The following is a 15,590-nucleotide window of genomic DNA, read 5'->3' on the forward strand; positions in this document are numbered from 1 at the left end:
AGGCAGGCGGATCTCTGTGAGTTTGAGACCAGCCTGGTCTACAGAGCTAGTTCCAGGACAGGCTCCAAAGCTACAGAGAAACCCTGTCTCAAAAATCCAAAAAAAAAAAAAAAAAAAAAAGGAACTTCTCTTTTATCTTTTCCCAAGCTCCCTAACTAGTGGTCAGTTTCTCAGGTTACCCAACAGGTCAAGAGCAGGACCTGGCGCTCTAAATTGTGCACTGAGAGATCTGCAGTAAATATTTTCTGTCATTAGACTGTAATTATTGTGCGTGTACACAATCAAAATCAACCAGAATTTCCAGAAGTATCACAGCTATTGGAGTTACAAATGGCAAATGGCTTGGTGGCTAGGGGAACATAACTAGTAAGAACAGCTAATAATTATAAGTAGACGAGCGAGGGAAGTGTGGGCAGTTAGTTATACTTCAAACGTATTTACAAGAAGATTGGCATATATCCTTGAGGAATCCAGAGAAATGAGTCAAACCTCAAGCGCCCCTCCTCCTGCAGAGCAGGTCTTGGGCAGGGAAAGTCTCTCCGCCTCTTTCTCTGAGCTGGCTGCGACCTCCTCCAGGCTGCCAACCTCGGAGGACACCGCCCACCCCTCCCCGCCGCGTTAGACCCCGCCCAACCCTCCGGACCGCGTTCGGCTCCGCTCACTCCCTCTCGGCCGCTTTCGGCCCCGCCCAAGCCCCGCTCGGCCGCGTTCGGCCCTGCTCACTTGCTTTCGGCCGCTTTCGGCCCTGCCCACGCCCCCGCTCGGCCGCGTTCGGCCCGGCTCACTCGCTTTCGGCCGCGTTTGGCCCCGCCCACCTTCTCCGGGCCTCACTAGGCCCCGCCCACTCCCTCTCGGCCGCTTTCGGCCCCGCCCATGCCCCGCTCTGCCGCGCTCGGCCCCGCCCATCCTCCACTGGCTCCGCTCTTCCCAAGCTCCAAGCGCAGGCCGCGGCGGAGGGGCGGGGCGGCCGGGAGGAACCGCGTTCTGGAGCGGGAGGGAGATCCGCCGCGGAGTTACGGGAAAGTTGGTCCGAGTTCCCGGGAGTTTCCCGGTGTGCTCCCCCGTGTTCGGCCGGTTGCTCCCAGGCTCCTTTCCTCCCCACCTCCCTCACGGTCCAATCGACCCCTCTCTCTGCCACCGGCCGCCATGGAGCAGCCGCCGGCGCCCAAGAGGTAACGACGGCGGGAGCGGGATGAGGACGGAAGCCGCGGGGCGGGGGCGGCTAGGCCAGGCCTGCTGCGACCCTGTCCCCGCCTGCCGGGCGCCGAGCGGAGCCTGGCCCAGGCGCCCTCGGCCCAGCCGTGCGCGTCCTTCCGCGAGGCCCGGGGCCCCGAGGGGACACCGAGTCTCCGCTGCCCACAGCTGACGGGGCCTGGCGCGCCGCAAGTCGAGTGGCCAGCGCTGGCCTCCCCGCCGCTCGTGGGGCTTAGGAGGGTTAGAGTGGCACATTCACAGAACCTGGAGACTTAGGGCGAGGACATCAGTGCACGCTTTTCTTTCGTTCTCTTTTTAATTTTTTATTTTTGGTCAAGTTCTTCATAATATAATAAACCCTTCACCTTCAGAAGACGGATTGCTTATTTACAGTTTAAGGAATTAAATATATTAATAGTCACGCAGAATGCAACACACTATGAATATTGCCGCAATGACAGGTGCTTCTCTCCCTCTCAAGTTCTAAAGAATTTATGGACACAAGACTGGAGGAATGTTAAGTCAGAACCCCTCCCTCATACAGTTTTGCATGTAAAAATAGTGGCACTCTGGTATGCTATGTATTGTTTATGTTTAATCTTGGACATGTTGGATGTTTGAACTAATGATTTCAGCGATCTTAGGAAGCTCAGGAAGTGCCCATTGATAAAAGTTCATAACGAGCTCTGCCCCAAGAATGAATCAGTTAATTGCTTGATGCTGGATAAAACATCGAACCTCACTCTTCCATTTTTAATTTGCACAGCTCTCTCTAGAGAGCCGTGTGGTGAAGAGTAAACTTCTTGTGCTCTGATAGCCAGAGATCTTTAGATGCGAAGTGTCAGACTCATGAGCATGGAACAATTCAAAAGGTGGGGACTTTGAGAACAAGTCTGAATCGTGTGATTAGATACGTGAGCCTTGGGGCCTGGAAACCATCTGTTCACGCGCAAGAAAAAGGGAGGCTGTGGACAGGTTCCCAGAAGGGACAGGCTATCCGTCTGAGCCCTGGAAGCAAGTCGGTTGATGGATTCTTTATAACATGTTATTGGTGCCTGTCGCCTAGGATTCACCAGGTACTCCCCTCCCCACCAGTAACATAGAAGAAAACGTGAAACTTAGTTTTTTCTTTCTGTTTTGAAGGGCAGTAAGGGATGTGTGTGTGTGTGTCTGAAACCATAGCATAGGCCGACTTGAATGACTGAATCGAAGTAGAACCTCTTTATTGATTGGCTCTGTTGTAAATTGTCAGTTTCAGTATAGCTGTAAGAGAATACATACACTTGACATCGGTGAATTCCGACCCATCAGAAGTTGTGCTTGGTGTGATAAGTTCCATGGTGGTTTATACTTTAGAAAGCGGTGGTTGCCAATAAAACAGACTTATTTCTAGCTTTACATTTTTTTTTCAGAGACTCATCATTTTAATCTAGGAATACAATTCTTTTAGCTCTCTTTTTTTCCCCTCCCCTCCTGTGTTGCTAGTTTGGATGGGTTGAAGAATTCCCGCCTTTTACACAGGAGTAGCCGGAACTAGAAGGATAGATAGTTCTTGCCCAGGAAAGCAAGTTTTTTTTTTTTTTTTTAAATTATGTTTTGTTTGTTTAGTGTCTTCGCTTCCCACCAGTGCGTGTGTGCATGTGCTTGCATGCGTGTGTGCATGTGTGTGTGTAGCACTCGTGTGTGTACTCTCTTGTGCATGTAAGCCCATGTCTTATGTGTAAGTCAGAACAATTTGGAGGAGTTGCCTCTCTCCTTTCACCAATGTGAATCCTGGGGCTTGAACTCAGGTCGTCTGGTTTGGTGGCAAGTGCCCTTACCTACTACTGAGTTATTTTGCAAAGGATATGGGATGCTAATCTTTTGTATCTTAATATCTCAGTGTTTTTCATAGCATTTGCAGATTCACGATCTTTATGCTCACACCAACTCTATGGAGCAGACCGGGTTACAGAAAACATATAGACATATAGGTGAAGATACAACAGATTTGCCTGGTAGAAGCCTGGGGGTCACTGACGGGGAATTTCTGTGCTGCTCTTTTGATCATCACAGTCTAATAATAGAGTAGAGCTGCCATTTTTGAAGTGGTATTGTTTGCCAGGAAATTTAAACATTGTGACTGGGGCTTTTTTTCTTCTGAGACTCACTAGGCTGTGCATGTGTCTGTGTACTTGTACAAAGCAATGGAGAAGGTTTATGCACCCTCGACCTTATGGTCTGTCATTGACTGAAACATCAGTATTATGTAATGTGATCGGTACATCCCCCTCCTTTAGTTAGTCAGTTTGAGAAATAGTAATCCTAATCCTACCACTTACACTAGTTCCAAATTCAAATGTCATCACCAGTAAAAATCTATCATGGGAATTAAACGGGCTCGCTTGTCAAAAGCACTTAGTAAAGTGTTTCATAGTATATTTAGTACTATGTCATTGTTAGCTTGTGTTTACTCATAAATGAAGCTCAGAGAGATTAAGTAACTTGGTTAAGTAAGAGTGCCAAAATCCTTAGTCTGATGGGTGTAGTCCATTATTACGTAGAGTGGTACCTTTTATAATCCTGTAACGTAGTGGTCATCTTTTCTGCAGCCTCTGGACCCTCTGCTCACCTTTTCTCCATCTTGGTGAGGGTGCCGTGCATCCTTTCTGTCTGGAGTAGCGCCTGCTACCCGAGCATTCAAATGTGTTCTCATGGTGCTGTGTTTGTTTCCCCTGCCCAAGCCCACATGACCAGTTGCTGCTGCTCAGTTGGCATTTTGGTTATTTTATGTGGGACTAGCCCTTTATGATTTAAAAGTTTGTGTATTAATTTTTTTCTCTCCACTTCTCATTGATAAGATGACTGCTGTGTTTCAGAGTGTCACGGCACACAGGGATTGCAGCGGTACCTCTGAACTGGCCAAGTGTGTGTTGTACTTTTCAAAAATTGTTTAATAGTTGAGACATATTAACAGCCAAAGAGCCGTATCTGGGATAGTGGCAGGGCATGGGACCTGCATTCCAGACCCTTACCTCCTTGCTGTCTTGTAGAACCAACACTCCATAGAACACAGTTTGCTTCAGTTTGTCCTGTGTGTAGCTTCCTTTGCTTTTCCTCCTCCGTTAGAGATAGAGTGTCGGGCATGGGGCTGGGTTCTGCCATGTAGTCTAAGTCCCCCTGTTACTATGCGACAAGGTGAACCTGTCCTCATAAAGCTTTCCTGGTGTTCTTTATTCAGGCTGTAAGCCATGGGTGCTCCCAGTTTAACGTTGGTCCATGTTGTTCCTTTAGAGAAGTTTGTGTTAGCTGGTTGTGGTGTCGCATGCCTGTAATCTTAGCACACAGGCTGAGAAGGGCAGATCACTGTAGATTTGGGGCCAGCCTGTACATAGTGAGTACCTTGCCACCTTGGACTATTGGGTAAGACAGTCTCAGAAAGAAAAAAAAAAAAGGAAAAGATTGTTGTTGTTATTGCCATTATCATTTTCTTGTCTTCTGTCTTAATGTTCTGTCAAGGCCTGCTTTATAAAGCGTCTTCTCTGGGTCCTTCTTTCTACCCCGAGATGCCTCTCAGGATTTTATCATGTGCTGTCTCCTTTTATTCTTTTTCTTTATTACAAAATTTTATGCATCTTAAAACTTAATGAGAGCCAATTTACAAAATATTTGTGTATCAGCACGGCACCCAGCTTAAGAAATGAGATATTCTGAATGTGTGAAGCCCTCTGTTGTGTGTCTCTCAGTTGCATCTCCTTGCCACACCCAGAGGATGCTGCCTGAGGTGGGCATTTGACATTTTTATACACGCCTTTATAGAATGCATGACCATGTTCTTTTGCTGTCATTCTTCTCTGGGAGCTGGAGAGTCTAGCGTGCAGCCAGGTTTTAGAGTCACAGCTCAGGATTCCCAGGCTGTCCCATGTGGCACCTCTCATCTTCAAATTCTCGGACTCGGTGTTCTTAGCAAGGCTGTGTGAAACATAGACAACATATGTAGCCATTGCTGTCGTTTATTCCAGGTACCACAATGGTTTCTAGACACACAGAGTTTTAAGTTTTGTTATACTGGACTTTAGAACGTGAGAACTCTGGTTGTTGGAAGTATATGTAGTTTAGTATAATTCTTGTCAAAGTGAGGATAGATATCCTTGCCAGGGAGACATGATTTACCAAATGGATCTTGTTCTTGCCATACTTAGGATTGGCAGTTATGTAAATTTAAAATTAGCTGTCAAGGGAGTAGCAGGGGAAAGTCAGTGTGGAGCAGCGGGAACAGTGGGAAGGGGAGTGAGTAGGCTCTTGACGTGCACGTTCAGGGTAGCAGACGTCTTTGAGCTCAGTTCAGCTGTAGGCATTAAAGAAATGGTATGCTGTGAATGGGTAGTTTGGGAGAAGTAAGGTTGATTGAAGTAAAAGAATTGGGGATTCAGAGTATATTTACATAATTAAAAAATGAAAATAATCTTAAGTCAGATATTTCTATTAGTGGCTGAAGCTGGAAATTGTTATATGGAGTCACAGAAAGTATTCGTGTGTCCTGAACATGAACTAGCTTGTGTCTGTGTGCCGAATCCGAGACTGGGAGTTAGAAGTGTAAATCTGAGAAGTCTGAGCACCCAGGCGCTGGAATGGGTGGACAAACAGCAGTGCTGAAGTTGATTGCACGACTGTCATGACAGCGTGCAGAGGTTGCAGAGAGGGAATGGACTTGTCTGTCCTGTGATATATTGGTTCTTGTTGTGTTCTGTTGTGCAGACTGACCGAGGGAAGAGCTAGAGCTGTCTTTGATGAACTTAGAGAACTCTTACAAAGTAAAGCAGACAACTGACTTAGGGAGAAGGGGTTAGGCAAGCTTCCAACTCCATTTAATTTTAGTCTGTTCAAGTCTAACTTTTGTGGCACTGGGGACTCAGACTCCAGAGTCTCATATATGCTGGCACACACTTGTGCTGATCTATACTCACAGACCTGAAACATTCACATCCAGAATCAGATAAGTGAACAAAATAGACTTTTCTTTTTGGAAGAGGATTGTCAAGGTGAAGTATTGAACACTCCCAGGGGAGCAGGCTTGAGTTGTCCACTGGACAGTAGGCGAACCGTGCCTCTGGGTGGCTTTGAGTGATGATCAGCTTATCTGCTCTTCTTTAGGAATGAGGCCTAGGCTTGGTAAACACTGAAGTAATTGTTAGAAATGTAAAGGGGCTGGGTGCTGGTGGCGCACACCTTTAATCCCAGCACTTGGGAGTCAGAGACAGGTGGATCTCTGTGAGTTCAAGGCTAGCCTGGTCTACAAAGTGAGTTCCAGGAGAGCCAGGGCTGTACAGAAAAAAAAAAGTAAAGATAGTTGAAATGAGCTTTTCTGAAGTGATCTGTCACATGTGTTTATTTGTGTGTGTGAATTACACACGTGCACATGCACTTGCACACGTGGGAGCCAAGTCTCTCCTCCCACCGTGTAGGTCCTGTTGTCAGGCTTGCTGGCAACTCTTTTTTTTTTTTTTTAAAAAAAAAAACAATCTAAATGCTCATTCCCTAAAGCTTTAATAAATGGAATATGTATCTTGAAGTACACTTATAAAGTAACAGATTTCCGTAAGCTTTGGTGTTAGGATCCCCTCTCCCTTCTCTCGCCCCTGTTATGCTCCTCACCCTGTTTTCCTCGTTCCTCCTCCATCATGGCTCTTGTGTCCCCCTCCCCTCTCCAGAGCTCCTTCCCTAATCCCTTGTCTACTTTCCTGGCTTCTATGATCACTCCAACTTATACACTCAAACCGAAATATTTGGAGCTAAGATCCATAAGTAAGAGAGAAAATGTGGTGTTTATCTTTTTTGCCCTGGACTACCTCATTCAGTATATTCTTCATTTCTGCCCATTGACCTGAAGAATTGTGAGTCAGTTGTTTTCTTTACAGCTGTGTATATATACCACATTTCCATTACTCACTAGTTGATGGATATCTACATATAATACACACACACACACACACATACACGGGGGGGTGTTTAGGTGGAGTTATCTCACATGGAGGATAATGTTCCCCTCTGGAGCTGTAGACTATCTTAACAAAAACCCAGTATCAGGCAAGGGATCACTTCTTTTGACTTGTTTCAGGGGTACAAGAGACCTCCTGTGGTAGTCTGAGTGTAATTGCCCTCCATAAGCTCATAGAGATTGTCACTATTAGGAGGTGTGGCCTTGTTGGAGGAGGGTGTCACTTTGAGGGGGCTATGCTCAAGATTACAACCCAGTGTCTGAGACCACTTCCTGTTGCCTACAAGATGTACTCTCAGCTCCTTCTCCAGCACCACGTGTGCCTGCATGCTGCCATGCTCCCAGCCATGATAATGGCCTGAACCTTTGAACTGTAAGTGAGCCACTCCAATTAAATGTTTTCCCTTATAAAACTTCCTGTGTTCATGGCGTCTCTTCACAACAATAGAAACCCTAACTAAGACTCCTCCCAAACAATATAGAGATTGCCATTGCTCTTGCTTCTTTGCCAAAACTTGAAGGCAAGACCCTAATTGCTGAAGACACCACACCCTTTGGTCCAGGACTTGGAGAAATCAAACTGGTATTGACCTGGAAGCCTCCTCCTGGAGGGCTGGCCCTCACAGATAGAAGGTGCTATGCAAGCTGCCACAGTAGAGGAGTTATCAGCAGTCCTCCATATCTCTGAAGCCTGAGAACCATAACAAGACCTGTGGACAAGTTATCCCCAACAGGGCAATAGTGGCACTTATGTCTTGGGGCTACCAACAACTGCCTAATTGGACTTAGGATCTACTCAATAGGGGGAGACATCATGTCTAGTGCTGTAAACCTAGCTAAGAGCCCATGGCTGGAGAGGCTGTACACCCTAGAGGAGAACCTATTACTATCATTTTCCCAAGTTACTATAATTTCCAACCTCTTTCTAAATACTTAGAGTTAAGTGCCAATCTTGTCCTTGACTGAAGAAGATGCATTTTTGCAGCAAGCAGATGGAGGCTATTACAGAGCTTCCCAGCTGGTCACAGTTGTGAGTCCCAATGCTGAGGATAGGTGGTAGGGAATGCTCAGCCTCAAATGGGATGCATCTATTGCAGCTCCTGCACTTAAGGCTCAGGAAATGCCATGAAAGAGGGGATGGAGAGAACCAGGTGACAGAGGACTGCTAGAGTGTGTCTTCTGCACACGATAACAAGACACTGCATTATGAACTCTCATCAGTATGGTTACCTGCATAGGGTCTGCGTGAGACCATACCTGCTGACATGCCAGCATGGGTGGAGGAAAAGTTCACAAGGCCCCATCCCTAGATGAAGAGTCGTAGATTGTCCAGAGCCATCGAGCGAGGGTTTTCCTCAGGACAAACTCTGTTTGCCCAACCCTAAGTGATGAGCACTAAGCACAGATGGGCAACAGTCAATTGGATTCATTAGGTTGTTTGCATGTTATGTGTGTTTAATATTATACCTATGTATTATATATATATTCAATAATAATTACAGAAGAAGAGGTTGTAAATTTGAGAGGGGGTTGGGGAATGGGGAGGTAGAAATTATTTAAGTACAGTGCACTCACCTATGATATTCTTGAATTAAAATTAAAAAGCTTAAGTTGAATCCCTCTAGTTTGGAGTGATGGGGGAAAAGTGAGTGGTTAGCATTTGAAGACTTAAGAAAACTTAGTCTGAAAAAAGTCTTTGTTGTACTAGAGATGTCACATCAGGTGACCATACATTAATGACTTTCAAAATACATTTTTTGAAACATAAATATAGCAATTCCTATGCATGTGTGTCTCTATCTCAAGTAGAAGTTTTATGAAATCTACTATTTTCTGATTTCTATTTTTTGTTCATTTCATTAAAAAATATGTTCTTATACCAAATTATTTTCATGATTCACTAGTAAGTTATGATTTATGGTTTGAAAAACCATGGTTGGTATGTATTTTAGTGCTGGTCAGGGACTGACTTCATCACCATCTCCGTCATACTTGGTAGAGGTGATGACATCGCCAGGGCGCCCAGACTGGTGGTTCTGTGATGACTTAAGATGCTGTGGAAACATTCTTTTAAGATTTTAGGAAGGGAAAAGTTGATGGAGACCAAGGATACTAATATATAAAATTACTGTTTGGGGACTAATTCTGTATGCCCAGTTTAAGGGTGGGAAATGTGAGATGGTTTACAAAGGACTATGTGATGTGTGACGTTTGCTGTGAGGCAAAGGATGCTGGGACCTCAGTTTCTTTTCTTTTCTTTTTTTTGGTTTTTCGAGACAGGGTTTCTCTGTGGTTTTGGAGCCTGTCCTGGAACTAGCTCTTGTAGACCAGGCTGGTCTCGAACTCACAAAGATCCGCCTGCCTCTGCCTCCCAAGTGCTGGGATTAAAGGCGTGCGCCACCACCGCCCGGCTCCACCATCTGTAATGATGAAGCCTCTTGGCTCTTTCCATTTTCCTTCCTGAGAGGAAATGCATGCTCTCTGCTAGATTGTCTTTTTGGCTCCAAGCTTCCTCCTTGCTGTGGTTTTTCTTGTCTCGTATATTAGGATTATTCTAATTTCAAGAAGCTCAAAGCTTTTAGAACAAAGAGTCTATATTTAAAATGTTTTCTTATAATAACACTATAGTTTCAAGTTGAATGAATGGAAATAGCAAGACATGTCTGAAGTGATGTTTATTATGTACGATGATATTAAAGTTCAGATTACTTTGAGTTTTTGAAAGTACATCAAAGATTATGTCTTAAAAATTAACTTAAGAGGAAAATGAGGGTTGCCAGGATGATAACTGATAATTAATTGTACAGTTACCATTGCTGAGTTTTGAATTTATCTATGGATTCATGTGACATCTTTGTAAATAAAGGTGAATAAAATATCCAGTACTCAGAATGTGGATACACACATATGTATTGGGGAAATTGTTAAGTGTTTGTTCCAAGGATGTTTTAAATATCCTATTTAACACATAGAATATTATACAGGTCACTTTAGTTCTCTGAAATCATCAGACCGAGCGTACTATAATTAGAAAGGAATGCAAGTTGTACTCGTTGAACTTCATTGAGTAATTATATTATTTGAGGAAGACAAACTGAAGATAACAGAAAATTTTCTGAATTCTGCCTCTCTTGAGCCACATAATATGTTGGTTGTTCCTTCTCCCGTTTCTTGTGACACTGGTTTTCTTAGTGATCACTCATGGCTTACAGCTTTTGGACTTGGCTTCACACGTATACTTATTATTCATACATTCAGTAATTATTGATTGATTGCTCTCTGAGTGATGAGTGGGAAGTAGTGAGTATGCGCATGTGTAGGCGCGCGCATACACACACACACACACACACACACACACACACACACACACACACACAGCTGGAACTCTCCTAGGGAAGTGGAAGAAGGCTTTTCTGATGGGGTGATTTGTAGACACAACAGGACATTGAGAAATTCAATTGGAGGGCGGCAGTGGTGGCAGCGGTGGTGCTGGTGCTGGTGGCAGAGGGAAAGCTATGCAAATGCCTGAAGGGGGATTGAAATGAGGCCATTATGGCTGGGTTGTAAATGGGAGAAAGTGGTTGGGATGATGTCAGAGACGGGCAGAGGCAGTGATGCCAGCGATGGAAGGAATGTGGATTAAACCAGGGTGTTGTGGGCTGTCATTAAAGGGTTTAAAGGAGGGTTTTAAGAAACTTACATTTTAAAAAGACCATTATGTTTACTCTGGGCAGATCATGAAGGGTTTATAATAAAAACAGAGGCTGGAGAGCTGCCTCAGCAGTTAAGAACACTCAGTGCTCTTGCAGGGGACCTGAGTTTGTTTCCCAGCACCTACACAGCACTCACAACTCTCTGAAAATCAGTTCTGTGCGATCTAACTCCCTCTTCTGGCCTCTGTAGGCACCAGGCATACATTTATGTAAGCAAAACACTCATAAAACATAAAATAAGAGTGCACACAGAGAAACAGGCAGTGGAGAGAGGAGGAGAAGTGGACAGATTTATTTATATTTTGGATTTAGAAATGAAATATTCACTGATAGCCAATGTGTAGTGAATGAAGAAGGCAGAATAAATCCTGACTTTTGTTTGTGTTTGAGCAACTTGGAAGTTAGGGTTGGGGGAAGTAAAAGCACAGGGTTGGCAATAATCTCTGTCTTGGAATTCCACACTGCCAGAAAAATTACTGGTATCAATCTGAAGTGTGATATTAGGGGATTCCCTCCAAAGAGGAAGCAAGTAAGGAGGAGACAATGGGCACTAGCTTCGTGTTTTTTTCCCTTCTTGCTTTAACCAGATTAAAGAATAGAAGCATAGCTACCTTGTTTTAGGTATGTTCAGATGTGATGGTGACCTGCTGTGTAAAGAACCCTTTTCACTGTGGTACCAAACACTGCACAGAACAGCTGTATTGCAGGTAAGCTGCTCTAAGATAGACACATTTCTAATGACCAGGTAGAAGCACTTCTCCACAAAGTAGCCATTATGTTGGCGTTCACAGAATAACCTGTAGTTACAACAGGAGCCCCTGTCCCTTTAGTCCTCTGTCCGTCTTCTCATTGAACTGAGGTTGTCTGGACTGCAGCTGCTAATGGTTAGTGCTTATTTCTTTTAGTTTATTGGTGTTGCAGAATGGTGAAAATCTGTCTTGACTGTTTTGATTTCATTTGATATTGGATTGTATTTATAAGCCACTTCCTCTCGCTTTCTGTTCGGTTCTCCCAGTGGTGTCATTTATGCAAGCATACAGGACAGAGGCTTGCTTCTTTCCTGTTACTTCTTACACCTGGCTTAAGGTAATGACTCAGGTCTCTTCCTTCACAAGGAAGGTGCTGTTGAGGGCAGATGGATTTTCACCTGCTGCAGTTCCTATCTTTAAGCTCAGACTGTCCCATTCTTTGTCAGTCATTTTAGGAGAGAATACAGCCCTGAGGGGCTTTGATTATTTTCTTGCCAACTGTGACAAAACACTTAAGGCTCATTTGGTATATTTCCTCTTCCAGATTTGGAGTTTACCATTTTTCCAAGAAGCTCTGGTTTCTTCTTGGTGAAAAATGATATATTAAAACTCTAACCTGGCACTAATTGTAGGTAGGAGAACCCAGTAAGTCTTTCAAACGCCAGTACATTCTGTTAAATATGATGGTACTAACAATTTTGAGCTAGTGGTTTTAATAGGAATGGCCCTTATAGGCTCATATATTTGAATGCTTGGTCATTAGGGAGTGACACTGTTAGAAGTTGTGGCCTGTTGGAGTAGGTGTGGCCTTGCTGGAGGAAGTGTGTCACTGGAGGTGAGCTTTGGGGTTTCAAAAGCTCAAGCCCGGTCCAGTGGCTGTCCTTGCTGCCCGAGGATTCAGATGTAGAACTCTCAGCTCCTTCAGCACTGTCTCCTTTTGCCAGCATGCTTCCCGCCAGGATGATAATGGACTAAACCTCCAAACTGTAAGCCAGTCCTAGCCAAATGTCTTCCTTTATAAGAGTTCCCGTGGTTATGGTGTTCTTTACAGTAATAGAGCATTGATTAAGACAGAGCTCCTTTCTGCAGATAATGTATAAATCACATGTATTTATAAAGTTTTGAATCAGAAGTTGGGTACGTGTGAACTCATGGCACACTAGAGACTGTAGACTTTCACTGTTCTCTGTTTACTCTGATCTGAACTCTCAGTTTCACCTTTAAATGTTTTAGGTAACTACTTGGAAGTGCAGAGTCTAGAAAAATAAAAGACTTACTATTATTGGTAAGGTCAGATTTCAGGCCTTAAGGTTTGAATAGAGTTTTAGCGTGCTGTTTCTTCTGTAATTAAAAGTGTATCTGTGTACAAAGAAATGTAGAGGACTTTAGAGTTCTTACATTTTCAACACCTATACAGTTTAGATTATAGAGACTGAAGATATTTTATTGCTTTGAACAAAATTTGATATGTTTTCCTAGAGATTGAAAAGATTCTAAGGAATGGAACCGCCATGGAACATAGAGAAGTGTGTTGTCAGATGTTTCTCTCACCTGCCTGTTCCTAAATACCTGGCAGCCACTTTCCAAATAATTGACTCGGAGGCTTAATATAAACCGTAAATGCTGGGTCGATAGGCCAGGCTTGTTACTAGCTAACTCTTACACTTTAACCCACATTCCTTATTTATGCCCTGCTGTGTGGCAGTGTTTTGTGTTTTTGTTAGCAAGGCACGTTCATCTCCTGCTCCCTCCGCGTGTGGCTGGCACCTCCTGACTGCCCTCCTTCCCATCATCCTGAGTTTGGTCGCTCTGCCTATACTTCCTGCCTGGCTACTGGCCAATCAGCGTTTTATTAAACCAATCCGAGTGACAAATCTTTGCATTGTACAAGAGGATTGTCCCCACAGCAGAGGTGACCCTGGGTGACATTGCTGTGTAGTTGGATAGCACTGAGGGGTCAAGCAGAGAGATGTCTGTCTGTACAGACTGCTTGTTCATGACACCTGTATACGGCACTGAATCAGAAATGACGTGAAGGTTCTGTTGGGTGTTGATCTTGGGTGCTATTTCAGTGATGTATAAGTGGTTAGTGTTTGAGGTTTGGGGGAGTAACTGAGGAGAAGGTGTGACGTGACAAGAGTGCCTTTGACAGCTTATGTTCCCTCTGTGGATCCATGGGCACATCATGGTGACTGTGTTAAGTGTCATATAGAAGCAAGCTCCCCTCTGAGTCAATATGTCTGTAGCCACGGCTGGCCTTGAACTTGCTGTGTAATGAGGACGGCCCCTGTGCTGGATTTACAGTGTGCATTTTCAGGTCTGTTTTGTCTATATTTTCTGGACCTACAGATTTTGGAAAATTAGTAATCAAGAAACTGACGGCAGTAAAATGCTTCATGGCAGGGAATATCTAGCCTCATGTAAGTTTCTTATAAGATATTAAAAAGGAATGATGTCACTTTCCAGCTGATTGTTAGTAAAAGTCATTCTCAGAAAACAAAACCAGAGTTTAGGGAGGAAGCAGAGAAAGGAATCAAATCTTTTCTTTTTTAGCTCCTTGTCAGGAAACTATCATTTAATAGATTTTTTTGGGGGGGGGCAAAGAGCCCAGTCTGAGAGGAGACAGAGCTAACAACACTTTTATTTTCTGAAAGTTTCTTCTACTTTATCTGTTTTCTTAGGTGGTTTAGGCCATTGTAGTGGCAATAATTAACTTAGTTCCCTGAGTTAGTACATTTTCTAATGGTCAGTACATTATGGAGCATGGTGCTTGAGCATCAGAGTCAGGTAGGACTTAGTTCTGGGAACCACAGCTTTTCCACACTGCTCGGCCAGTTATTGTACTTTTCTGTCTTAGTGTATTTGTAAAATGGTGGCTGTGATAGTACTTTTTTGGGGGCTACAGGGCAATTAAATAAATAAGTTGTAAAGTGTATGTCTTTGAAGATAATTCCCAAAATGTTTAGAATATGGGGTTGTGGTATTGCCTGTGTCTTTAGGGGTATTCATTACTCTCCGAGGGCTTACAAGGACAGCTTTCACTTGGGTACATAGGAGTCTAGAGATAAACATTTACTGAACATTTATAAATTGTTTAGCTTCTGAAAAGCAAAAAGGAGCAGAAAAAAATGACCCCTGAATTTTATTAGTTGAATAAAAATGTACTTCCGGTAGTTGACATAGAAAAGACATTTGCTGTTGTAGATTCAAGTCATATTTATCACTGTATAGCCTAGAGAATGTTTCTTGTTGAGAATATTTTGATTCTAAAGCCATGGCAGAGAGCAAACTCAGGCCCTGAGAAGTGCTGTGCTGCGATGCCCGAGCATCATGTAGCTGCAGCCTCCAGCTTTGAGGGATGCATTCGGACAATGTGCCCGAGACTGGGGAGCTAGAACTGGCTGAATAGAAAGCCTCCTTTATGTCTTCAAAAGCTGCAACTAGGGCAAGTAACCTAAATAAAAAAATAAACAGAAAGATGTCAAATAAACATCTTAAGATTTCAGCTCAGAGCATTGGGCAAACAAGAACAAATTCAAATTAGCTGACAGAGATAGATCATAAATAGCAAAGTATAAATGACTGGAATAGAAATAGAAACTAAATACAAAAGGTCAACGAAGAGCTGAATCTTTAAAAAGACAGAATTGACAAACTCTTATCAAATTAGAAAAAAAGAACAGTCGGTAAGATGAAGAAGATGGGGACATTTCCATTGACATCACAGAAGTAAAGAAGGTCACCGGGGCTTAGGGAAGTGTAGACGTAAGTCACAAACGATGCCACAGCAGTTTGGAATTATAATTAACAGGGTAGTATTTATTTAAAGGGGAAAAAATCTTACAGATCACCGTCAGCCCTCTGTACGACCAGGAAAGGAGTCTAGCCGCCAGCCGAGCAGGAAGTGAAGAGAGCGAGAGAAGGAAGTGGCCGCTTTTTTAAAGGGAGAGAGACCAC

At 43.7% G+C, this 15,590-nt stretch overlaps 1 protein-coding gene across 3 annotated transcripts in view; it reads left to right on the forward strand.

Moving 5' to 3' along the window:
• Nucleotides 1–936: 936 nt before the first annotated feature.
• Stk3 (serine/threonine kinase 3) overlaps nt 937–15,590 on the forward strand; it is a 208,914-nt gene continuing 194,260 nt past the window's right edge. For all 3 annotated transcript variants that reach the window (XM_026789790.1, XM_013354119.2, XM_026789789.1), the window contains exon 1: nt 937–1,172. Coding sequence is in view for 2 of the 3 variants with exons in the window: in XM_013354119.2 (XP_013209573.2) it covers nt 1,147–1,172 (26 nt within the window). In the remaining variant the exon portion in view is untranslated. The remainder of the gene's footprint in view (nt 1,173–15,590) is intronic.

The sequence above is a fragment of the Microtus ochrogaster genome, unplaced genomic scaffold, assembly GCF_000317375.1.
Source record: "Microtus ochrogaster isolate Prairie Vole_2 unplaced genomic scaffold, MicOch1.0 UNK29, whole genome shotgun sequence".
Lineage (NCBI taxonomy): Eukaryota > Metazoa > Chordata > Mammalia > Rodentia > Cricetidae > Microtus > Microtus ochrogaster.